Source organism: Callorhinchus milii, unplaced genomic scaffold (genome assembly GCF_018977255.1).
Source record: "Callorhinchus milii isolate IMCB2004 unplaced genomic scaffold, IMCB_Cmil_1.0 Scaffold1, whole genome shotgun sequence".
NCBI classification, from domain to species: Eukaryota; Metazoa; Chordata; class Chondrichthyes; order Chimaeriformes; family Callorhinchidae; genus Callorhinchus; species Callorhinchus milii.
The window spans coordinates 42,951,172-42,965,747 of record NW_024704742.1 but is presented as its reverse complement, the minus strand read 5'-3'; the positions used below and the strand labels follow the sequence as shown (position 1 = coordinate 42,965,747).

Genomic DNA, 14,576 nt, shown 5'->3' with positions numbered 1-14,576 from the left:
TTTCTGTCCTGTGTTGCTTTCATTTTTTCAAATAAAAAGTTAGCCTGGCAGTACGAGGGTACTCCTAATCTATCAGTTTCCTCCCTCAATTCCCTGGCGCTGAAATCAAAACAAATTACTTCTGTGAACAAAACCAAAATTGTAAACCATTCCATATCCCTTTAAGCCTTGCCCGAGCTTCATCTGTCTCATTCTAAAATTTGTTCAAAGACTGAAGGATTAGTGGCCGCACGTAATTATTTCTACAATAATACAGAGAATATCTTGTTCCTTTTATAAGCCCTACCTTCCCAAAAGCTGCTCTATAAAAACAAAAAACATTCAAGCTCACATTACTGTCTAATCCTTTCATTTTACTGTCTCTTCAGCTGAAGTGCTATTCCTGCCAGCTGTTTAAGAAGTTCGGATTGTTTTTTGCTGTTTGATCTCTTGATATCCTTAAGGTCGACCATTATTAATCTGTGTTGATATCTATTTATTTTGGTAAATTGACTTTTACATCCCTCTCATACATATGTAAAAGCACACCTCTGGCTGCACTCCCATGCAAGCTTATAGCAACCAGTCATGCTGCCCTAAGTTTTTCCCTTATTGCTGCTACTTTATGAAGTTCTTCGGTAAAGTACCAGTTACAACATTTTGCTCACAATAGAAACATACACAAGGCATTTTCCCCACCTGTGAAATAGTGTGTTTATTTACACTGTATTTAAATGCAAGCTGTTGTAAATTTCACTGCAGTCTCTTAAACTGTCAACTCGAATGTTCATCCTTTTCCAACCCATGAAAAATGCAGTGCTTGTCCCTATAATGGGAAGAAGCAAGTATGGTTGTTATTTTTTATTTTCTCATTTATTGCACGTCCCTTTTCGCATGATCCTTAATTTCTTTCTTTGTCTTTTGCCTATTTTTTAGCTTTGTTTACTCAGCTAACACTTAACCAAACACTTCATGTTACTGGACAGGATTAACTGCAGGTTTCTCTACAAAATAAGCATGTGTACTGTAGGTTAAAAGACCCTGCATATTTTCCATTTCACATTGAGTGGAATTTATTTAGCTGAACTGTGCTAGTGCAAATGTATTAGAAGCACAAGAGGTTGCACACCGTGCATGGGTTTCAGCATGCAGCTAGAGTTTTGCTGTGAATTCCCTCCCCACCCACCCACCCTCATCCTCATTATGGTGCACATGTGTTATTTGCACTGCTACACACATGATCCTAGTGCTGCTGTGTAATGTACTAGATGTTAACTGGTTTATATTTGTGGCTTGCAATGTGGAGGTGGTTGCTTGAACAGGTTTGATTCTACGTATAGTGGAGACACTGGAATCTACATTTTCAGTAATGATGCAGAGTTTCCTTAGAATTAAGATGTTAACTACAGGTTGGTTTGTTGTCTGTTCATTCAGTTCGACAAACTAGCACCACATTTCAAGTCCAGTGTGATGCTGTATTTGGCGGTTAATTTTATCTCAACTATAATAGAAATTGTTGACATGAAATAAATCCATCTTATTTTTACTGATTCGCAGGTGGCCTCGCACACTAGCTGGCATCACTGCCTACCTGCTCTGTACCCGTTATTCTGCAGGTACTGGTATATATCCTGGTAGCTCTCAAGATGAAAGGAAAGTGTGGCGTAAATGCGATCGAGGTGGATTTTGGGCCGAGGATGACTATTCGCGATGCCAGTATGCAAATGATGTTACACGGGTGCTTTACATGTTTAATCAGGTACATAATGTGTATTCTCTTGTGTCAGACAACTTTACCTTGTGCTGTGCAAATGTCTGGGTTTAATTCTGCATTCTAAATTCTGCTAAAATACTTTAAGCATGGAAATCCTTTGTGTTTCAATACTGTCTTATTTAAAGTAATATAGCAATGGTTATTATAAATGTGAGATATGAAACCTATTGTTTTAACAAGCTCCAGCTAATATTGTGTCACAGGAAATGTAAATCTGATTTACTGCTGGTGCAACAGAGATGCCTCTTTAGATATGTATTTCCAAGTGCCATTGAATGCTTAATAATTGGTGACATAGTCATTAAATATATATTTGACCTGGGATTTATTCCAATTTGGTTTTATTGTTTAAAAAAGTGATTACGCTACTGAAAGATAAAGAATTTTAGCAAGGCTTGAAATACATGCCCTTGATCTTGTGCATCTTTTTATAAAGACTTAAAAGCTAAAGGTTTGATTGTATACAGAAAATTGTAATTGATATACCAATGGGTCTGAAGTCAGAGAAATCTCCAGGCACAGATGGTTTCCACCCCAAGGTATTAACAGAATTAAGGGAAGAAATTGTAGAGGCAAAAGGAGAGTTTTCGAAGAGTTTTCTCCCAGAGGGCTGCCAACGAATAGAATGAGTTGCCAGGGTGATTTAGTGCAGAGTCAATTAGGAGTGTTGAAAAGCAAATTGGATAAGCACATGCCGAGGAAGGATATCTTAAAGGTATAGGTAAAGAGCGAGGAATTGGGATGAGGATGAATGGCTACTTCGAGGAGAAAGCACCACACAAAGAAATGAGCTGAATGGCTTCCTACTATATTGTACATTTTTTTTTTTTAGTTCTATATTGTCCCTGTATATTGCTTACCTGGGTAAAGCCATTAGGCTGATGGCTCAATAAATGTTCTGGTACCAAGTGATTACGACAACGCTGTTTATGTTCTGAATTTAATAAAAACAGATGCCCCTGAATCTCACCAATGCTGTGGCCACAGCACGACAACTGCTGGCATACACTGTGGAAGCTGCAAACTTCTCAGACAAGATGGATGTCCTCTTTGTTGCTGAAATGATTGAAAAGTTTGGCCGGTTTACAGAGAAGTACAAAGAAGTGAGTTGGTTATGTTGTTTCTGGCAGTGGAACTAAGGTATAGCTTTTTTCTAACACAAATGACTGTCCATGCATTTGTGACTTGCAACTAAAGCTTTTATTTTGATATAGTTTCAATTATCCGGTCAGTTGGCAGCACTCCCACCTCTTAAGTCAAAACGTTTTGGGTTCAAGCCTCACATCAGTATTTTTACCGCACAATGTAGGCTGACACTTTAAATGACATTTCATTGATGGAGGTTCAGTTCTTCAGATGAAACATTAAACCAAAGTTTTGTCTCTACCTGTTCAGCTGGACTTTAAAGAAACCATTTAAATAGAGAAGGGAATTTCTCTTGATCTCCTGGCCAACAATCCCCCAAATAAAATTGGTCATTCACTTCATGGCTGTTTGTGGGACATTGCTATGTGTAAATTGACTGCAGTGTTCACCTACCTTATAGTTACTACACTTTGCAGTAAATCCTGTGAAGGACTTTGAGACATCCTCCAGACATTATTATTGTGTACACAATCTTAAAGGCTTCAGAGTTGCAGAATTGCTGTTCTGACAAATTATTTTATTCTTTCTAGCTACTGATCTTTTTTTTAATTCTTTCAGCTTGGTGATGTTATGGTGGATATTGCTAGTAACATCATGTTAGCAGATGAACATGTCCTTTGGATGGCTCAGCGGGAAGCAAAAGCCTGTACTCGAATAGTTCAATGTTTGCAACGTATTCCCACTTACAGACTAGCCAACGGAGTGCATGTTTATTCAACGGTGAGAATTTGCCTTTGAAATATTTCGCATTTGTTTCAATCCAGGCTAAAGTGCAAAAGATGACAATCTCTGACTATTCATTCCCATGCCAACAACAAGAATATTTGCTAAAATAAAATGAGGACTATCATTCCTCTGATGTTCTGGTGAGAAGGCTATGATATCTGTCGGGCCCTGATGTTCTTGGTATCATCTTACCAAAAAAATGTTTACTTTACTAATAACTTGTCTCATGTTTGTGCAGTATTCTCCGAACATTGCAATGGAGGCTTCTGTGATCAAGGCTAATGGCTTCAGTGGGATGACCTGCACTGTGTTCCAAAAAGTAGCTGTGACGGATAGAACAGGACTTGCTGACTTTGGGCGGCGAGACCCAGATGGCAACTTGGACAAGCAGTTCAGTTTCAAGTGCAGCCCCGGCAACATCAGCAACACACTTTCCAGTTTTGTAATCAAGGTAAAAATACAGAAATCATGGGTTGAGAAAAGGATTAATTCCATCAAGTCCACTCCCTCCGCCGACAAGATGATGTATAAGCAATAAAATTCTATGGATTTTCTATGCAATTGGGTTGAATTATACAAGGATTCCTGCAATAAATTTTATGTGTAGGCAAGAGGTCCTGTATATTTCTACCCAATTGCATAGACAGATACATTAATAAAGACAGAAATGTAACAGGTGAAAGGTGAGATGATTGACAAGTTATTGGAGATGAGAGGAATGAAGCTTGCAACAACAGCTTGCACTTATATAGCACCCTCCACGCAGGGTAGGGTCTCAGAGCGCTTAACCCTACTTGACCCACCGTCATTGCTTCATCTCTGCAAACAGTTTCTCCTCACGCCTCCACATGGTCATTTGCAGCATACCCCAAGGCTCTATTCTTGCCCTTTTCCTCATTTACTTGCTCCGTCTTGGTGATGTCAACTGCAGACATGGGGTCAACTTCCACATGTATGTGGAGTGACACCCAAATCTATGTTTCCTCCTCCACCCATCAACCCAAGTACACTGTCTGCTTGGTTGTCAGATATCAACATCTGGTTGCGCACCAACGTTCTGCAGTTGAATGTTGACAAGACGCAAGCCATGCTCCTTGGCTCCCACCAGCATCTTCTCACCTGCAGCTCTGACCTCCTTATCCTCCAAGCCTTTCCATACAACTTACAGAACCTGTGCCCAACCTAGGCGTCAGGTTTGTTCCCCAGCTGTCCTTCCACAGTGATTAGGACAACTTTCCTCCACCTTCATCACATCGCACGCCTCCGACCATACCTCACACGTAACACAGCTGAAACCTCTTAACTACACATTCATCACCTCCCACTTCAATTTTTCTAATGCCCTACTTGCCCATATCCCCAGCACCATCATTCATAAAATCTAATTAATTCAAAACTCCACCGCCCATATCCTTACCCGTACTAAACTCTGCACCCCTATCACCCCAGTCCCTGCCAGGCTCCACTGGCTGCAAATTACAGAACGGATTGATTTCAAGATCCTAATACTCATGCACAAATCACTTCATAACTTCTGGGTATGTGATGTGTCATTTTAACAGTGTTCTGAGGTTTACTATTGCTAGACCCAGCAGTTCTATGTAGATCTGACTCACATAAATTCCTTTCTAAATTGATGAGCAGTGTGAATCCTGGTCATTTGGTGTGATGAACAATCATACAAAAATTACCAATAGCCCAAGATTGATCACATTCAATCAAATTTATACAAAGAGGCTGAGATAGATACAGGCCTTTCTTTCCTTAAAAGGTTGCATGTCTATTAGCTGTGTAATGCCATAAAGCATCAAGGAGGTGCGCAATGAAGCGCCAAGTTTCAGAACAGCACAGATTTGGATGTGTGGAGAGTGAAAAGCACCTCGTTTTGCTGCCCTCACATGGCTTTTCTGAAATGAGTGTATTTTGACGTACTGTGAAACGAAAAATGATTATCCTCATTTCGGAGGGGGTACAGGGGGTGTAAGTGGAGTCTCCTTGGAGCTAAACTGGCTCCAGGATAAGAAGCCTGATAATGGAAGTCCAGTTCCTGAACCTGGTGAGTCCACAGTATTCCAGGGCACTGCTGATAACAGCACAGCCTGACTCATCAGCGGGACCTGGAAGCGCAGACCAGTCACTGGGGGCAGACATCCCATTCAGCTCCTGTTAACCCTGCAAGCCAAAGCACTAACAGGTAGGGTGGTCCAAGCTGGACAAGCAGCAGGAAAGCTTGCCAAGCTCAATAGCAAGCTATGCAGTTTTAGCTGATTAGACTCCAGTAGTACCCAACACCCACTCCGGGGTCCCCAAGTCTTGGTTCTTGCCAACCAGGGCCTAATACTTTCCGGAATTATGTAAGCAGGATACGTCCCTCCAGGGAGAGAGTGTACATTCCATTCCAACAGTCTATCTCTGAGATTTCCATATGTAGGTGGGATGCATGGAAATCTCAGCTTGGTTTGGATACTCTTAAGCATTGTGATGGGTTTCCGCATATGTCAGACATTCGGCTGACCAAAAAAAAAGAACGAAGCTGTACAGTTAAAATCTAAATTTGGGTTCATCTGCCTCTATGACTACAATTAACTATTTGACATTCTCCAAGAATGGCTGATTGTTGCCTCAGACCTAATGAATAATTTTAATTTCAGTCTCTGTACTCACTCTTATTGTTATGTGTCAATTGTTGCCCTAGAAAGATCAATAGTAGAAAAATGAATTGTGTGTTTTATTGTACTTAGAGCCTTTCTGTGGAATATTTTTCCTTTTGCAGATGTATAATTAATTTTAGCTGTAAGGATGCATTGCGATATGTGAACATTCTCAAAGTATTTATTTGAAATGCTCTCTGTAGAATACAATTGCGGAGGCATCTATTCAGTTGCCACCATCTTTGCTTACCCACTATTCTATGACAACACCAATGGAAGATGCAGTCTACAAATTGCAACTTATTGCTTTCCGGAATGGCAAACTCTTTCCAAGCACAGGGAATTCAACAAATTTGGCAGATGATGGGAAGAGACGGAGTGTGGCCTCCCCTGTGATCTACACAAAGATAGGTAGGTTAGAGTTTGTGGTCTCAGCATCTAGCTGCCATTTTGTAATTTTTGTTTCCATCTGGTATTTCACACCACAGATGACACTGTACAGCGAATTGGGTGACACACAGTAAACTGGCACACATTGTTCATTGGATGGCACACGGAGACTGACACTGATTTTAAAAAAATATTATTTTGTTATTACAAAATAGAAAAGGAATCCATTTATACAAACCCATTTAATTGTGTAAGGATTGAGGATTGAAGGATTGAAAATACTACAAATACAAAGTCATTACACTTCACAGAAAAAAAATCTGAAGCAGTTAGAGACAGTTTATTATAAGGAACTTTATCAAACATAATCTTATTAATAATAATATAATTAATCATCATAAGAATTTTAAATCTCAAGAGCAAGAAATTCAGCTTGTTTTGATTGTATCCATCTATGGATATAATGGTTGTTACTTAGTGTGATTTTTTTAATCCTTATAATTTTTTTAAAAGATGGTAACAGTCTGGATTCCCTCAGCCACCCTGTCACTGTTACACTGCGTCGTATTGCACATGGGGTAGATCCAGTGGGAGCATACTGGGATTTCAACATTCGGAATGGTTTTGGAGGATGGATATCTGATGGATGTCACATTGTCACATCAGATGAGAATGTCACCACAATGCAGTGCTACTCTCTGAACAACTATGCAGTTTTGATGGTAAGCATCTCATAGAACTAGATTGTGGACTTGTGGTATGAGATTATATGTGCATTTCAAAATCTCATACACTAAGTAAAAAAGACCTAACAAAAGGTATCATATATTAGGTAGATAAAACCATTTTACATTTCATCTACAGTTTTTAAAAAAACAACAACCAACTAAAAAAAACTACTACAATCTTTGCAAAGATCTAAAGTTAACCATTGCCAGTGCATGTTGGGCCTGACACTTATTATATTACTGTAGAAAAATATAAACTCCATTCAAAAGAAAACAACCAGGATGAAAAAACCACTGAACAAGTCCAAACTGATGTGTGTAGGGGTGGGGGTTCTAATGTCATGATACTCTGTTGTAAAAGGAGACTATGAAAAAAAACTAAATAAAATGAGATGAAATATTACACATTGCAGCATTATGTCTGGAGCTCCCCACATGAGTTCTTATATATATGGGGGTCACTGGGTGTTAAAGGGGGGAGGGGGAGAGTTCTAGGTCCGTCAATAAAATGAGATAAAAGAGATGTGTAGGAAATAAAAGTTAAAATAGATTGAAAATAGTGAAAATAAAAGACAGACAAGGGAAAATAGGACTAAATTGGTCATGGTGAACACAGCACTTTTAAAATGTTCCTCAGTTAATATTTGTTTTGAATTCATTCTAATGCGTACTGTAATAATATAGGAATAAAACTGTCCTGATGCCTGAGGACCTATTTTTGAGTGAATTAGATAAAAATACAAATGCTCTTAGCTCAAACAATGTAATTTCCATAATCTTACTGAGCACGGTTTCTGGTTTCCACTATTGGGAGTGAAGTCATTCCCAGATGGTGTTGATGTGGGGCACCTCCATTTGCCTCTCCACATCACTTTCAATTGGAGCCAATGAAATTCCAAACATCTGGAAATGGAGCATTTCTGTTATCACAGAAACAGTGATGTGATTCATTGTGCTGAGCCAGTCACATGATGCACCTCACGATGATCATTCATAAAAAAACATGAATGATCGTCGAATCAAAGAAACATAAAGTAACTAACCTTTAACTTGAACTTTCACCCACAAAAATATACAGTCAATTCACTTTAAAGTATATTCTGCAAAGTGCTTTGAGATGTCTCAAAGACTTTTAATACGCTAAATCAAATGCAAGGATTATTACATTATAACTGCAGGTTTGACAATGACTCCTTGCATTATTTTACATGTGGTTATAAAAATCTTCAGCTGCAATTCTGGAATGAATTCCTCTCCCTCATAACTTTCTATATTTGTCATGCAGTTAGATTAAATCTTCTACAGAATACTTCAAGAGTACACACCCCTTCCCCATCCTATGTTTAATTGTTCCACTGAATATTCGGTTCAAATATGACAATAGTTAATTTGGGGGATTGAGTTCATGCCAGCATCCCTTCATGTTCCAGTTCCCTATCTTAACTGTTCAGTGAAGGCTGCGTCTTTCATTCTTTGACTACACAAAGAAATCTTCGCTGAAGAGACAAGATACGGACGTGGGTGATGCCAGCAACTGATAAGATTACAATCCCGTAATCTTTCATTTTTCTCTAAAAATTGCTTGGTTGAGCAACATGGTACTGCTAATCTCTAGTGAGCTATCTATGTAGTCTGCCCCAGGAAACAAATTTTCTTTTCCCCTTCTACCAAAACATTCACTGTCTTCTGATTTTTTTACTCACGCTTAACTGTGCCTATTTTTGTGCCCATCAGGATCTGAATGGTGCTGATTTTGAGCTGCGGTCCATCGACCTCTTACATCCAGTGGTCTATGTCACTGCAGCAGTTTTACTCATCTGCTTGTTCATAATCATTGCTAGCTACATATACCACCACAGGTAATAGTTCTTTTCTGTCTTTCAGTTACAGCTAAACATCAGTTTTACCTACACATTAAGCTTCATAACTTTGCCATTATTAAACTGTTCACATGCTTGTTACCTGTCACACCAAGAGGTTCCAAATGTTTCATTTGTTGGGTGATGCAGTGCATTTACTTGCTACTCGACACAATGAGATCCAGATTTAAACCTCCGATCAGCCACATTTTGCATTTCTTCAAGGCAGTGAGCAGTCAGGCTGGGCTGAATCTATCTATCTGTGTTTGGGGGAGGAAATTGATAGTACCAACAGTGGCTGAGCATGCTTCACAGTGGGTGTAATTAACCACAGCCCTCACTTACCCTATCCGGGGAAGTTAAGAGTGTATAGTTTAGGAACATGCGACAATGAAAACATGGGATAAAGTTTCAGCTAACTTTATTTGTGCTGCATGAGTCTTCTTCCTTCATTAGACAATAGCGGGGATGAGGAGAATTTATTTGGTTAGTACAGTAATAACCTGTACTATTCTTGGATTGACTTTAATATCCTCATGCTCATCTACAAATCCCTGGCATCCACCTACCTCTCCAACCTGCTTATTCCCTATGCCAACATCCGCCACCTCCGCTCGCCTGGCTACGGCTTCCTGCATGTCCCTTGTTCCCTCCATTCCACCATCAGCTGCCGTTCTTTCAGCCACTACACCCTGAAATTCTGGAACTATCTCCTGCCTTTCCCCCTCCATCCCTATTTTCACATCACGTGTTAAGACCTTCCTCTTCGACCGTACCTACGGTCATCTCCCACCAGCTCGGAGTCAGCTAAGCCACTGTTAAGTGCTTTGAGATGCTACCCTGTGTGAAGGGCGCTATATAAATGCTTGCTGTTTTTTGTAACCTGCAGAAAATCACGTTATTAGCCATACACGTCCACGATTAGTACGTTTTGAAAAGAATGAAAACAACGAGTGGAAATTTATGACTATGGAGCCAATTAACTTAACTACCACATGTTTGTAATTTGTACCGTCCCTCAGAGCAATAAAATGTGCAATAGAGCAGAAATGCTGAAGTTACACAAATTTGATTTATAATTTTCTTTTAACAAAAACCTGAATTGCCATTCTTGGCTACCGCACATGACATGAGTCACAGGGTATCGAGAATGTTGGAGGAAAATGTTGTTCTGCTAAACTGACAACCGGGGGAAGAACAGGATCCAGAGAAAAGAGATTGAAACTGTATCCATTTCAGTTGATCTGTGGCTATCTGGCTAACTGTTCCGGTGATTTATTTTCTTTTGACAGTGCGGTGCGGATCAGCCGCAAGAGCTGGCACATGCTGGTCAATCTCTGCTTTCACATTTTCCTGACCTGTGCAGTGTTCGTCGGTGGCATCAATCAAACCAGGAACATTAGTGTTTGCCAGGCGGTAAGCAGAAACTATCTTATTTTCTCTCCATACACTACATAGCAGTGGGAATCTTTACAAAGCAATCCATGGACACAGTCATGCTTTGCAACAGGTGCATCTGTTTTAAGTAATGCCAGTGATGAAAGGCTAAACAGGGGCATTCTCTTTCACCACCACCACCACAACAACAAAATTCCACTTATATAGCGCCTTTCACCACCAACAACAAACAGCAACAACTTGCATTTATATAGTGCCCTTCTTGCAGGGAAGCATCTCGGAGAACTTAACAGTGGCAGAGACTGTCGTCAAGCTGAGAGAAGGTCACCTTAAGCACAGTCAAAGAGGGAGGTCCTCACACATGATCTGAAAATGGGGAAAGAGGGAGCAAAATGGATGGATTGAGGGAGAAAGTTCCATGGTTTGGGGGCATTGTTGCTGTAAGCATGGCTGTCAATGTTGGAACGGAGAGGGCGAAAGACAAGTGGGAGGGCAGAGCCAGACGAGCGGAGTGTTTTTTTTTCAAAGGTTGGAAAAAGATATGGAGGTCTTGGAGTCGGGGCGGAGGGTGATATGAGAGGAGAGGGAGATGAGGAAATGATCAGAGATGGCCTTGTTGGTGATGGACAAATCGGAGATGTCAAAGCCATGGGTAATGACAAGGTCGAGGTGGACTGGCCACTGTTGGGGATTTTATGTGCAGAGAAGTTTAAAGGAGGAGAGGAGTGCAGCAAAATCCGAGATGATGGGCAGGCGAAGTTAATGTGAAGATTGAGATTGCCCATTATGAGCATTATGAACCCATTATGTGGTCAGTGTAGAGGCCAATCCCCAAGAAAACACTCTTTACTCCACTAGCATGATTATTTGAAATTATGTAAATTTTATGTAGCCTTCATGGGTGAGATTGTCGGTTTCTTCTATATTATGGACAGTTTGTGCTGTGGAAGCAGTAATGCCCAAAATAATTTCTTAGATAGGAATTCTGAATTCCAGTTTGGCTGGATCAAAATGTAGGTGAAAAGCCAACATGCTGTATTACTGTTTCCTCAGGGGCTGACAATATTGACTTGCACGGATGCTCACTCCAACTCAATAAGCTGATGCAGAATCTCAGTGTTTTGTTGAACCCCCAACATTCCTTTACACATCCCTACACACTGACTCTCACTCAATGTTGATTTCCCCCACCCCTGCAACATTGCCCACCTCCACCACAACCTCAATTCCTGGTTGCCGAGACCCAGATTTACGCCTTCATAACATCCAGGCTCATTTCTTCCAACACTGCCAGCCAGATTGCCCAGCTCCTCTTTACACAAGCTGCAGCCCATTCAGAACACTGTAGCCCATGTCCTCTCCTGGACCAGGCACGACAAACTTATCGCTCTCTTCCTCGCTTGGCTCCACTGACTCCTGATCCCCTGCGATCAAATTCAACATCCTTAAGTCCTCGCATTTAAATTCCTCCACAGTCTTGCCCACCTATGTGACCCTCTGGAATTCTACCAACCTGACAGCTCCAGCTTGTTCAGCTAACAGCAGAGTGCCTCATGTGCCCTGCCCAATCCGTTCCACCATCGGTGGGTGACCTTACAGCAATTCTGCCTCCGCTCTCTGGAAGAACTATCTGGAGTCCCTCCACCTTGTTCTCTCCCTTCCCACTTTTAAAGCCCAACTTAAGACATTTCTAGTTTGTGGTCTAAATAAAAAGTTCCATTAAATATTGAATATTAATCAATTCCCTCCGATGATAGCTTTCCATGTCGACATACATTAGAATATACAGCACAAAAACAGGCCATTCGGCCCAACTGGTCTATGCCGGTGTTTATGCTCCACGTGAGTCTCCTCCTGCCCTTCCTCAACTAAGCCTTCAAGCATAACCTTCTATTCCTTCTCCCTCATGTATCTATCTAACTTTCTCTTAAACATATCTATGCCATTTGCCTCAACAACTCCTCGTGGTATCATGTTCCACATTTCCACTACTCTCTGTGTGAAGAAATTTCTTCTAATTTCCTTAATTAATCTATTTGTGACTGTTTTATATTGATGCCTCTGGTTTGGGTTTCCCCACAAGTGGAAAAATCTTCCCTATGTCTACCCTATCAAAACCTTTCAGCATTTTAAAGACCTCTTATCCTCCTCTTTTCAAGAGAAAAGAGTCCAAGCACGTTCAGGCTTTCCTGATAGGTATAACCTCTCAGTTCTGGGATCATCCTTGTGAATCTCCTTGGCAACCTCTCCAGTGCCTCTACATCCCTTCTATAGTGTGGGGACCAGAACTGCACACAGTATTCTAAGGATGGTCTAACCAAGGTTCTGTAAACATCCTACAGCTGGGTTGAGGATTCACCTTGCGGATCACCGATCCCATCTGCCAGGTTTCTGGGAACATGGCCTTACTCTTGACTTTTAGTAAAGCCATGATTTAGCTAACCAGAAGTTGAAAGTCACAATCGATAAGTCAATGCAGAACACAAACTTTAGGATATCAACACTACAAAGTATCAGGGAATGAGAGGGGGAGAATTCCACATTTGTGGAATTTGTGTAATTCATATTACATGCTGAAGGAATCCCTTCAGTAGGACCAATGACGGGATATTCACCTGCTAAATTACCTGTGAAGTCCTTTGAGACATTCAGTCACATTCAAGGATTCATTTTATTACCACTACTATCATTTAGACAGTAAAATGTCAGATGATATTTCTATTGTTTAAGTATGACTGGCTGGGTAACTCATGCGGAACAGTTGTGAGTGGATTGCACCTGTCTGCCTCTAAATGGGTTACAGCAGTACCAAGCACTGCTTGGAATATTTGTTTTCTAGGTAATGTATGCCTGAGTTTCTTTTATTTTGTATCACTTCTGTGGGAAAAGAACAGTTTATTTTCTGCGAGGGCACAGGTTTGGTTATGTAAATATAAGTGGGTAAATTTCAAAGTTAAATTTCTGGAGAACAAAGTGCATTGAATCAATTTTCTCTGGACTTTGTAATTACTGTACAATGTTCCACATCAGGGTATTTGCAGTACATAGTCTGATTATTGTTTTTATCTTGGCTGCTCAAATAACTTGTTTTTGTATATATACCCCATATTTTAGTTGCTTTGTTTGTGGTGCATTTCAACTGCTGAATATAATACATAATATATCACATAACATGAATCATAACCTAAAACATAAAATGAAATACAGTTCAAAAAATAAAATACACAAGCTCTAGTTTATAATTAATAATAAGCTTGCATTTGATATTACTCATCAACCCTGAACATAAGATAAAGTTGCTTAAAAAATTGTAGAACATTATAGAGCATAATGAAAGGAATCTGAAGATTAAATTACGTACAATACAATATAAATTTTACATTTATATAGCGGCTTTCACGTCGGGAGGATGACCCAAGGCACGTAAATGTGACATTTCAAATACTTTATACCGTATATCTTTCAACTTCCAACATTGATAATCTGAATTCTAGTGGAGCCACATTGGTGTCTAAAATGCTGTGACTTTAAGCAGGATTCTCAGTTGGGGCCCCTTTTGGTAATCACAAGTTTATCGCACATCAACCAGCAGGAGCTCAGCCCTGAAAAGGGATTACGCTGTAGGGGGTTCTCAAGAATCAACATGCCAGACGTTCTGATTGCTATATTTTAGATCCTATTATTTTCTAATATTTGGCTGAGTCAGAGCAGCAAATATATTAATGCACCATTTTTATATGACTGGAAAAGTTAATTAGAATTCCCCCCACCCACCGAAATCTGTTTTATGGCAATATTAATGGACCTTCAGGAAAGTAATGTAATGAATGAATTAAAATCTCCACCAAACAATCAGACTGTTCCAGTAGATGACGCACAGAGATTGCTAACTGTGTAACTGCCAAGTTTTGACTAGCGAGAACAC

The 14,576-nt window shown here is 40.1% G+C and overlaps 1 protein-coding gene across 1 annotated transcript in view; it reads left to right on the top strand.

Moving 5' to 3' along the window:
- The window catches only part of adgra3 (adhesion G protein-coupled receptor A3), a 106,565-nt gene that overhangs the window by 81,719 nt on the left and 10,270 nt on the right, over window positions 1-14,576 (top strand). The window contains exons 10-17 of the mRNA XM_042340991.1: window positions 1,537-1,738; window positions 2,707-2,856; window positions 3,458-3,619; window positions 3,864-4,076; window positions 6,480-6,687; window positions 7,180-7,388; window positions 9,129-9,253; window positions 10,546-10,669. Coding sequence (XP_042196925.1) covers window positions 1,537-1,738; window positions 2,707-2,856; window positions 3,458-3,619; window positions 3,864-4,076; window positions 6,480-6,687; window positions 7,180-7,388; window positions 9,129-9,253; window positions 10,546-10,669 — 1,393 coding nt within the window. The remainder of the gene's footprint in view (window positions 1-1,536; window positions 1,739-2,706; window positions 2,857-3,457; window positions 3,620-3,863; window positions 4,077-6,479; window positions 6,688-7,179; window positions 7,389-9,128; window positions 9,254-10,545; window positions 10,670-14,576) is intronic.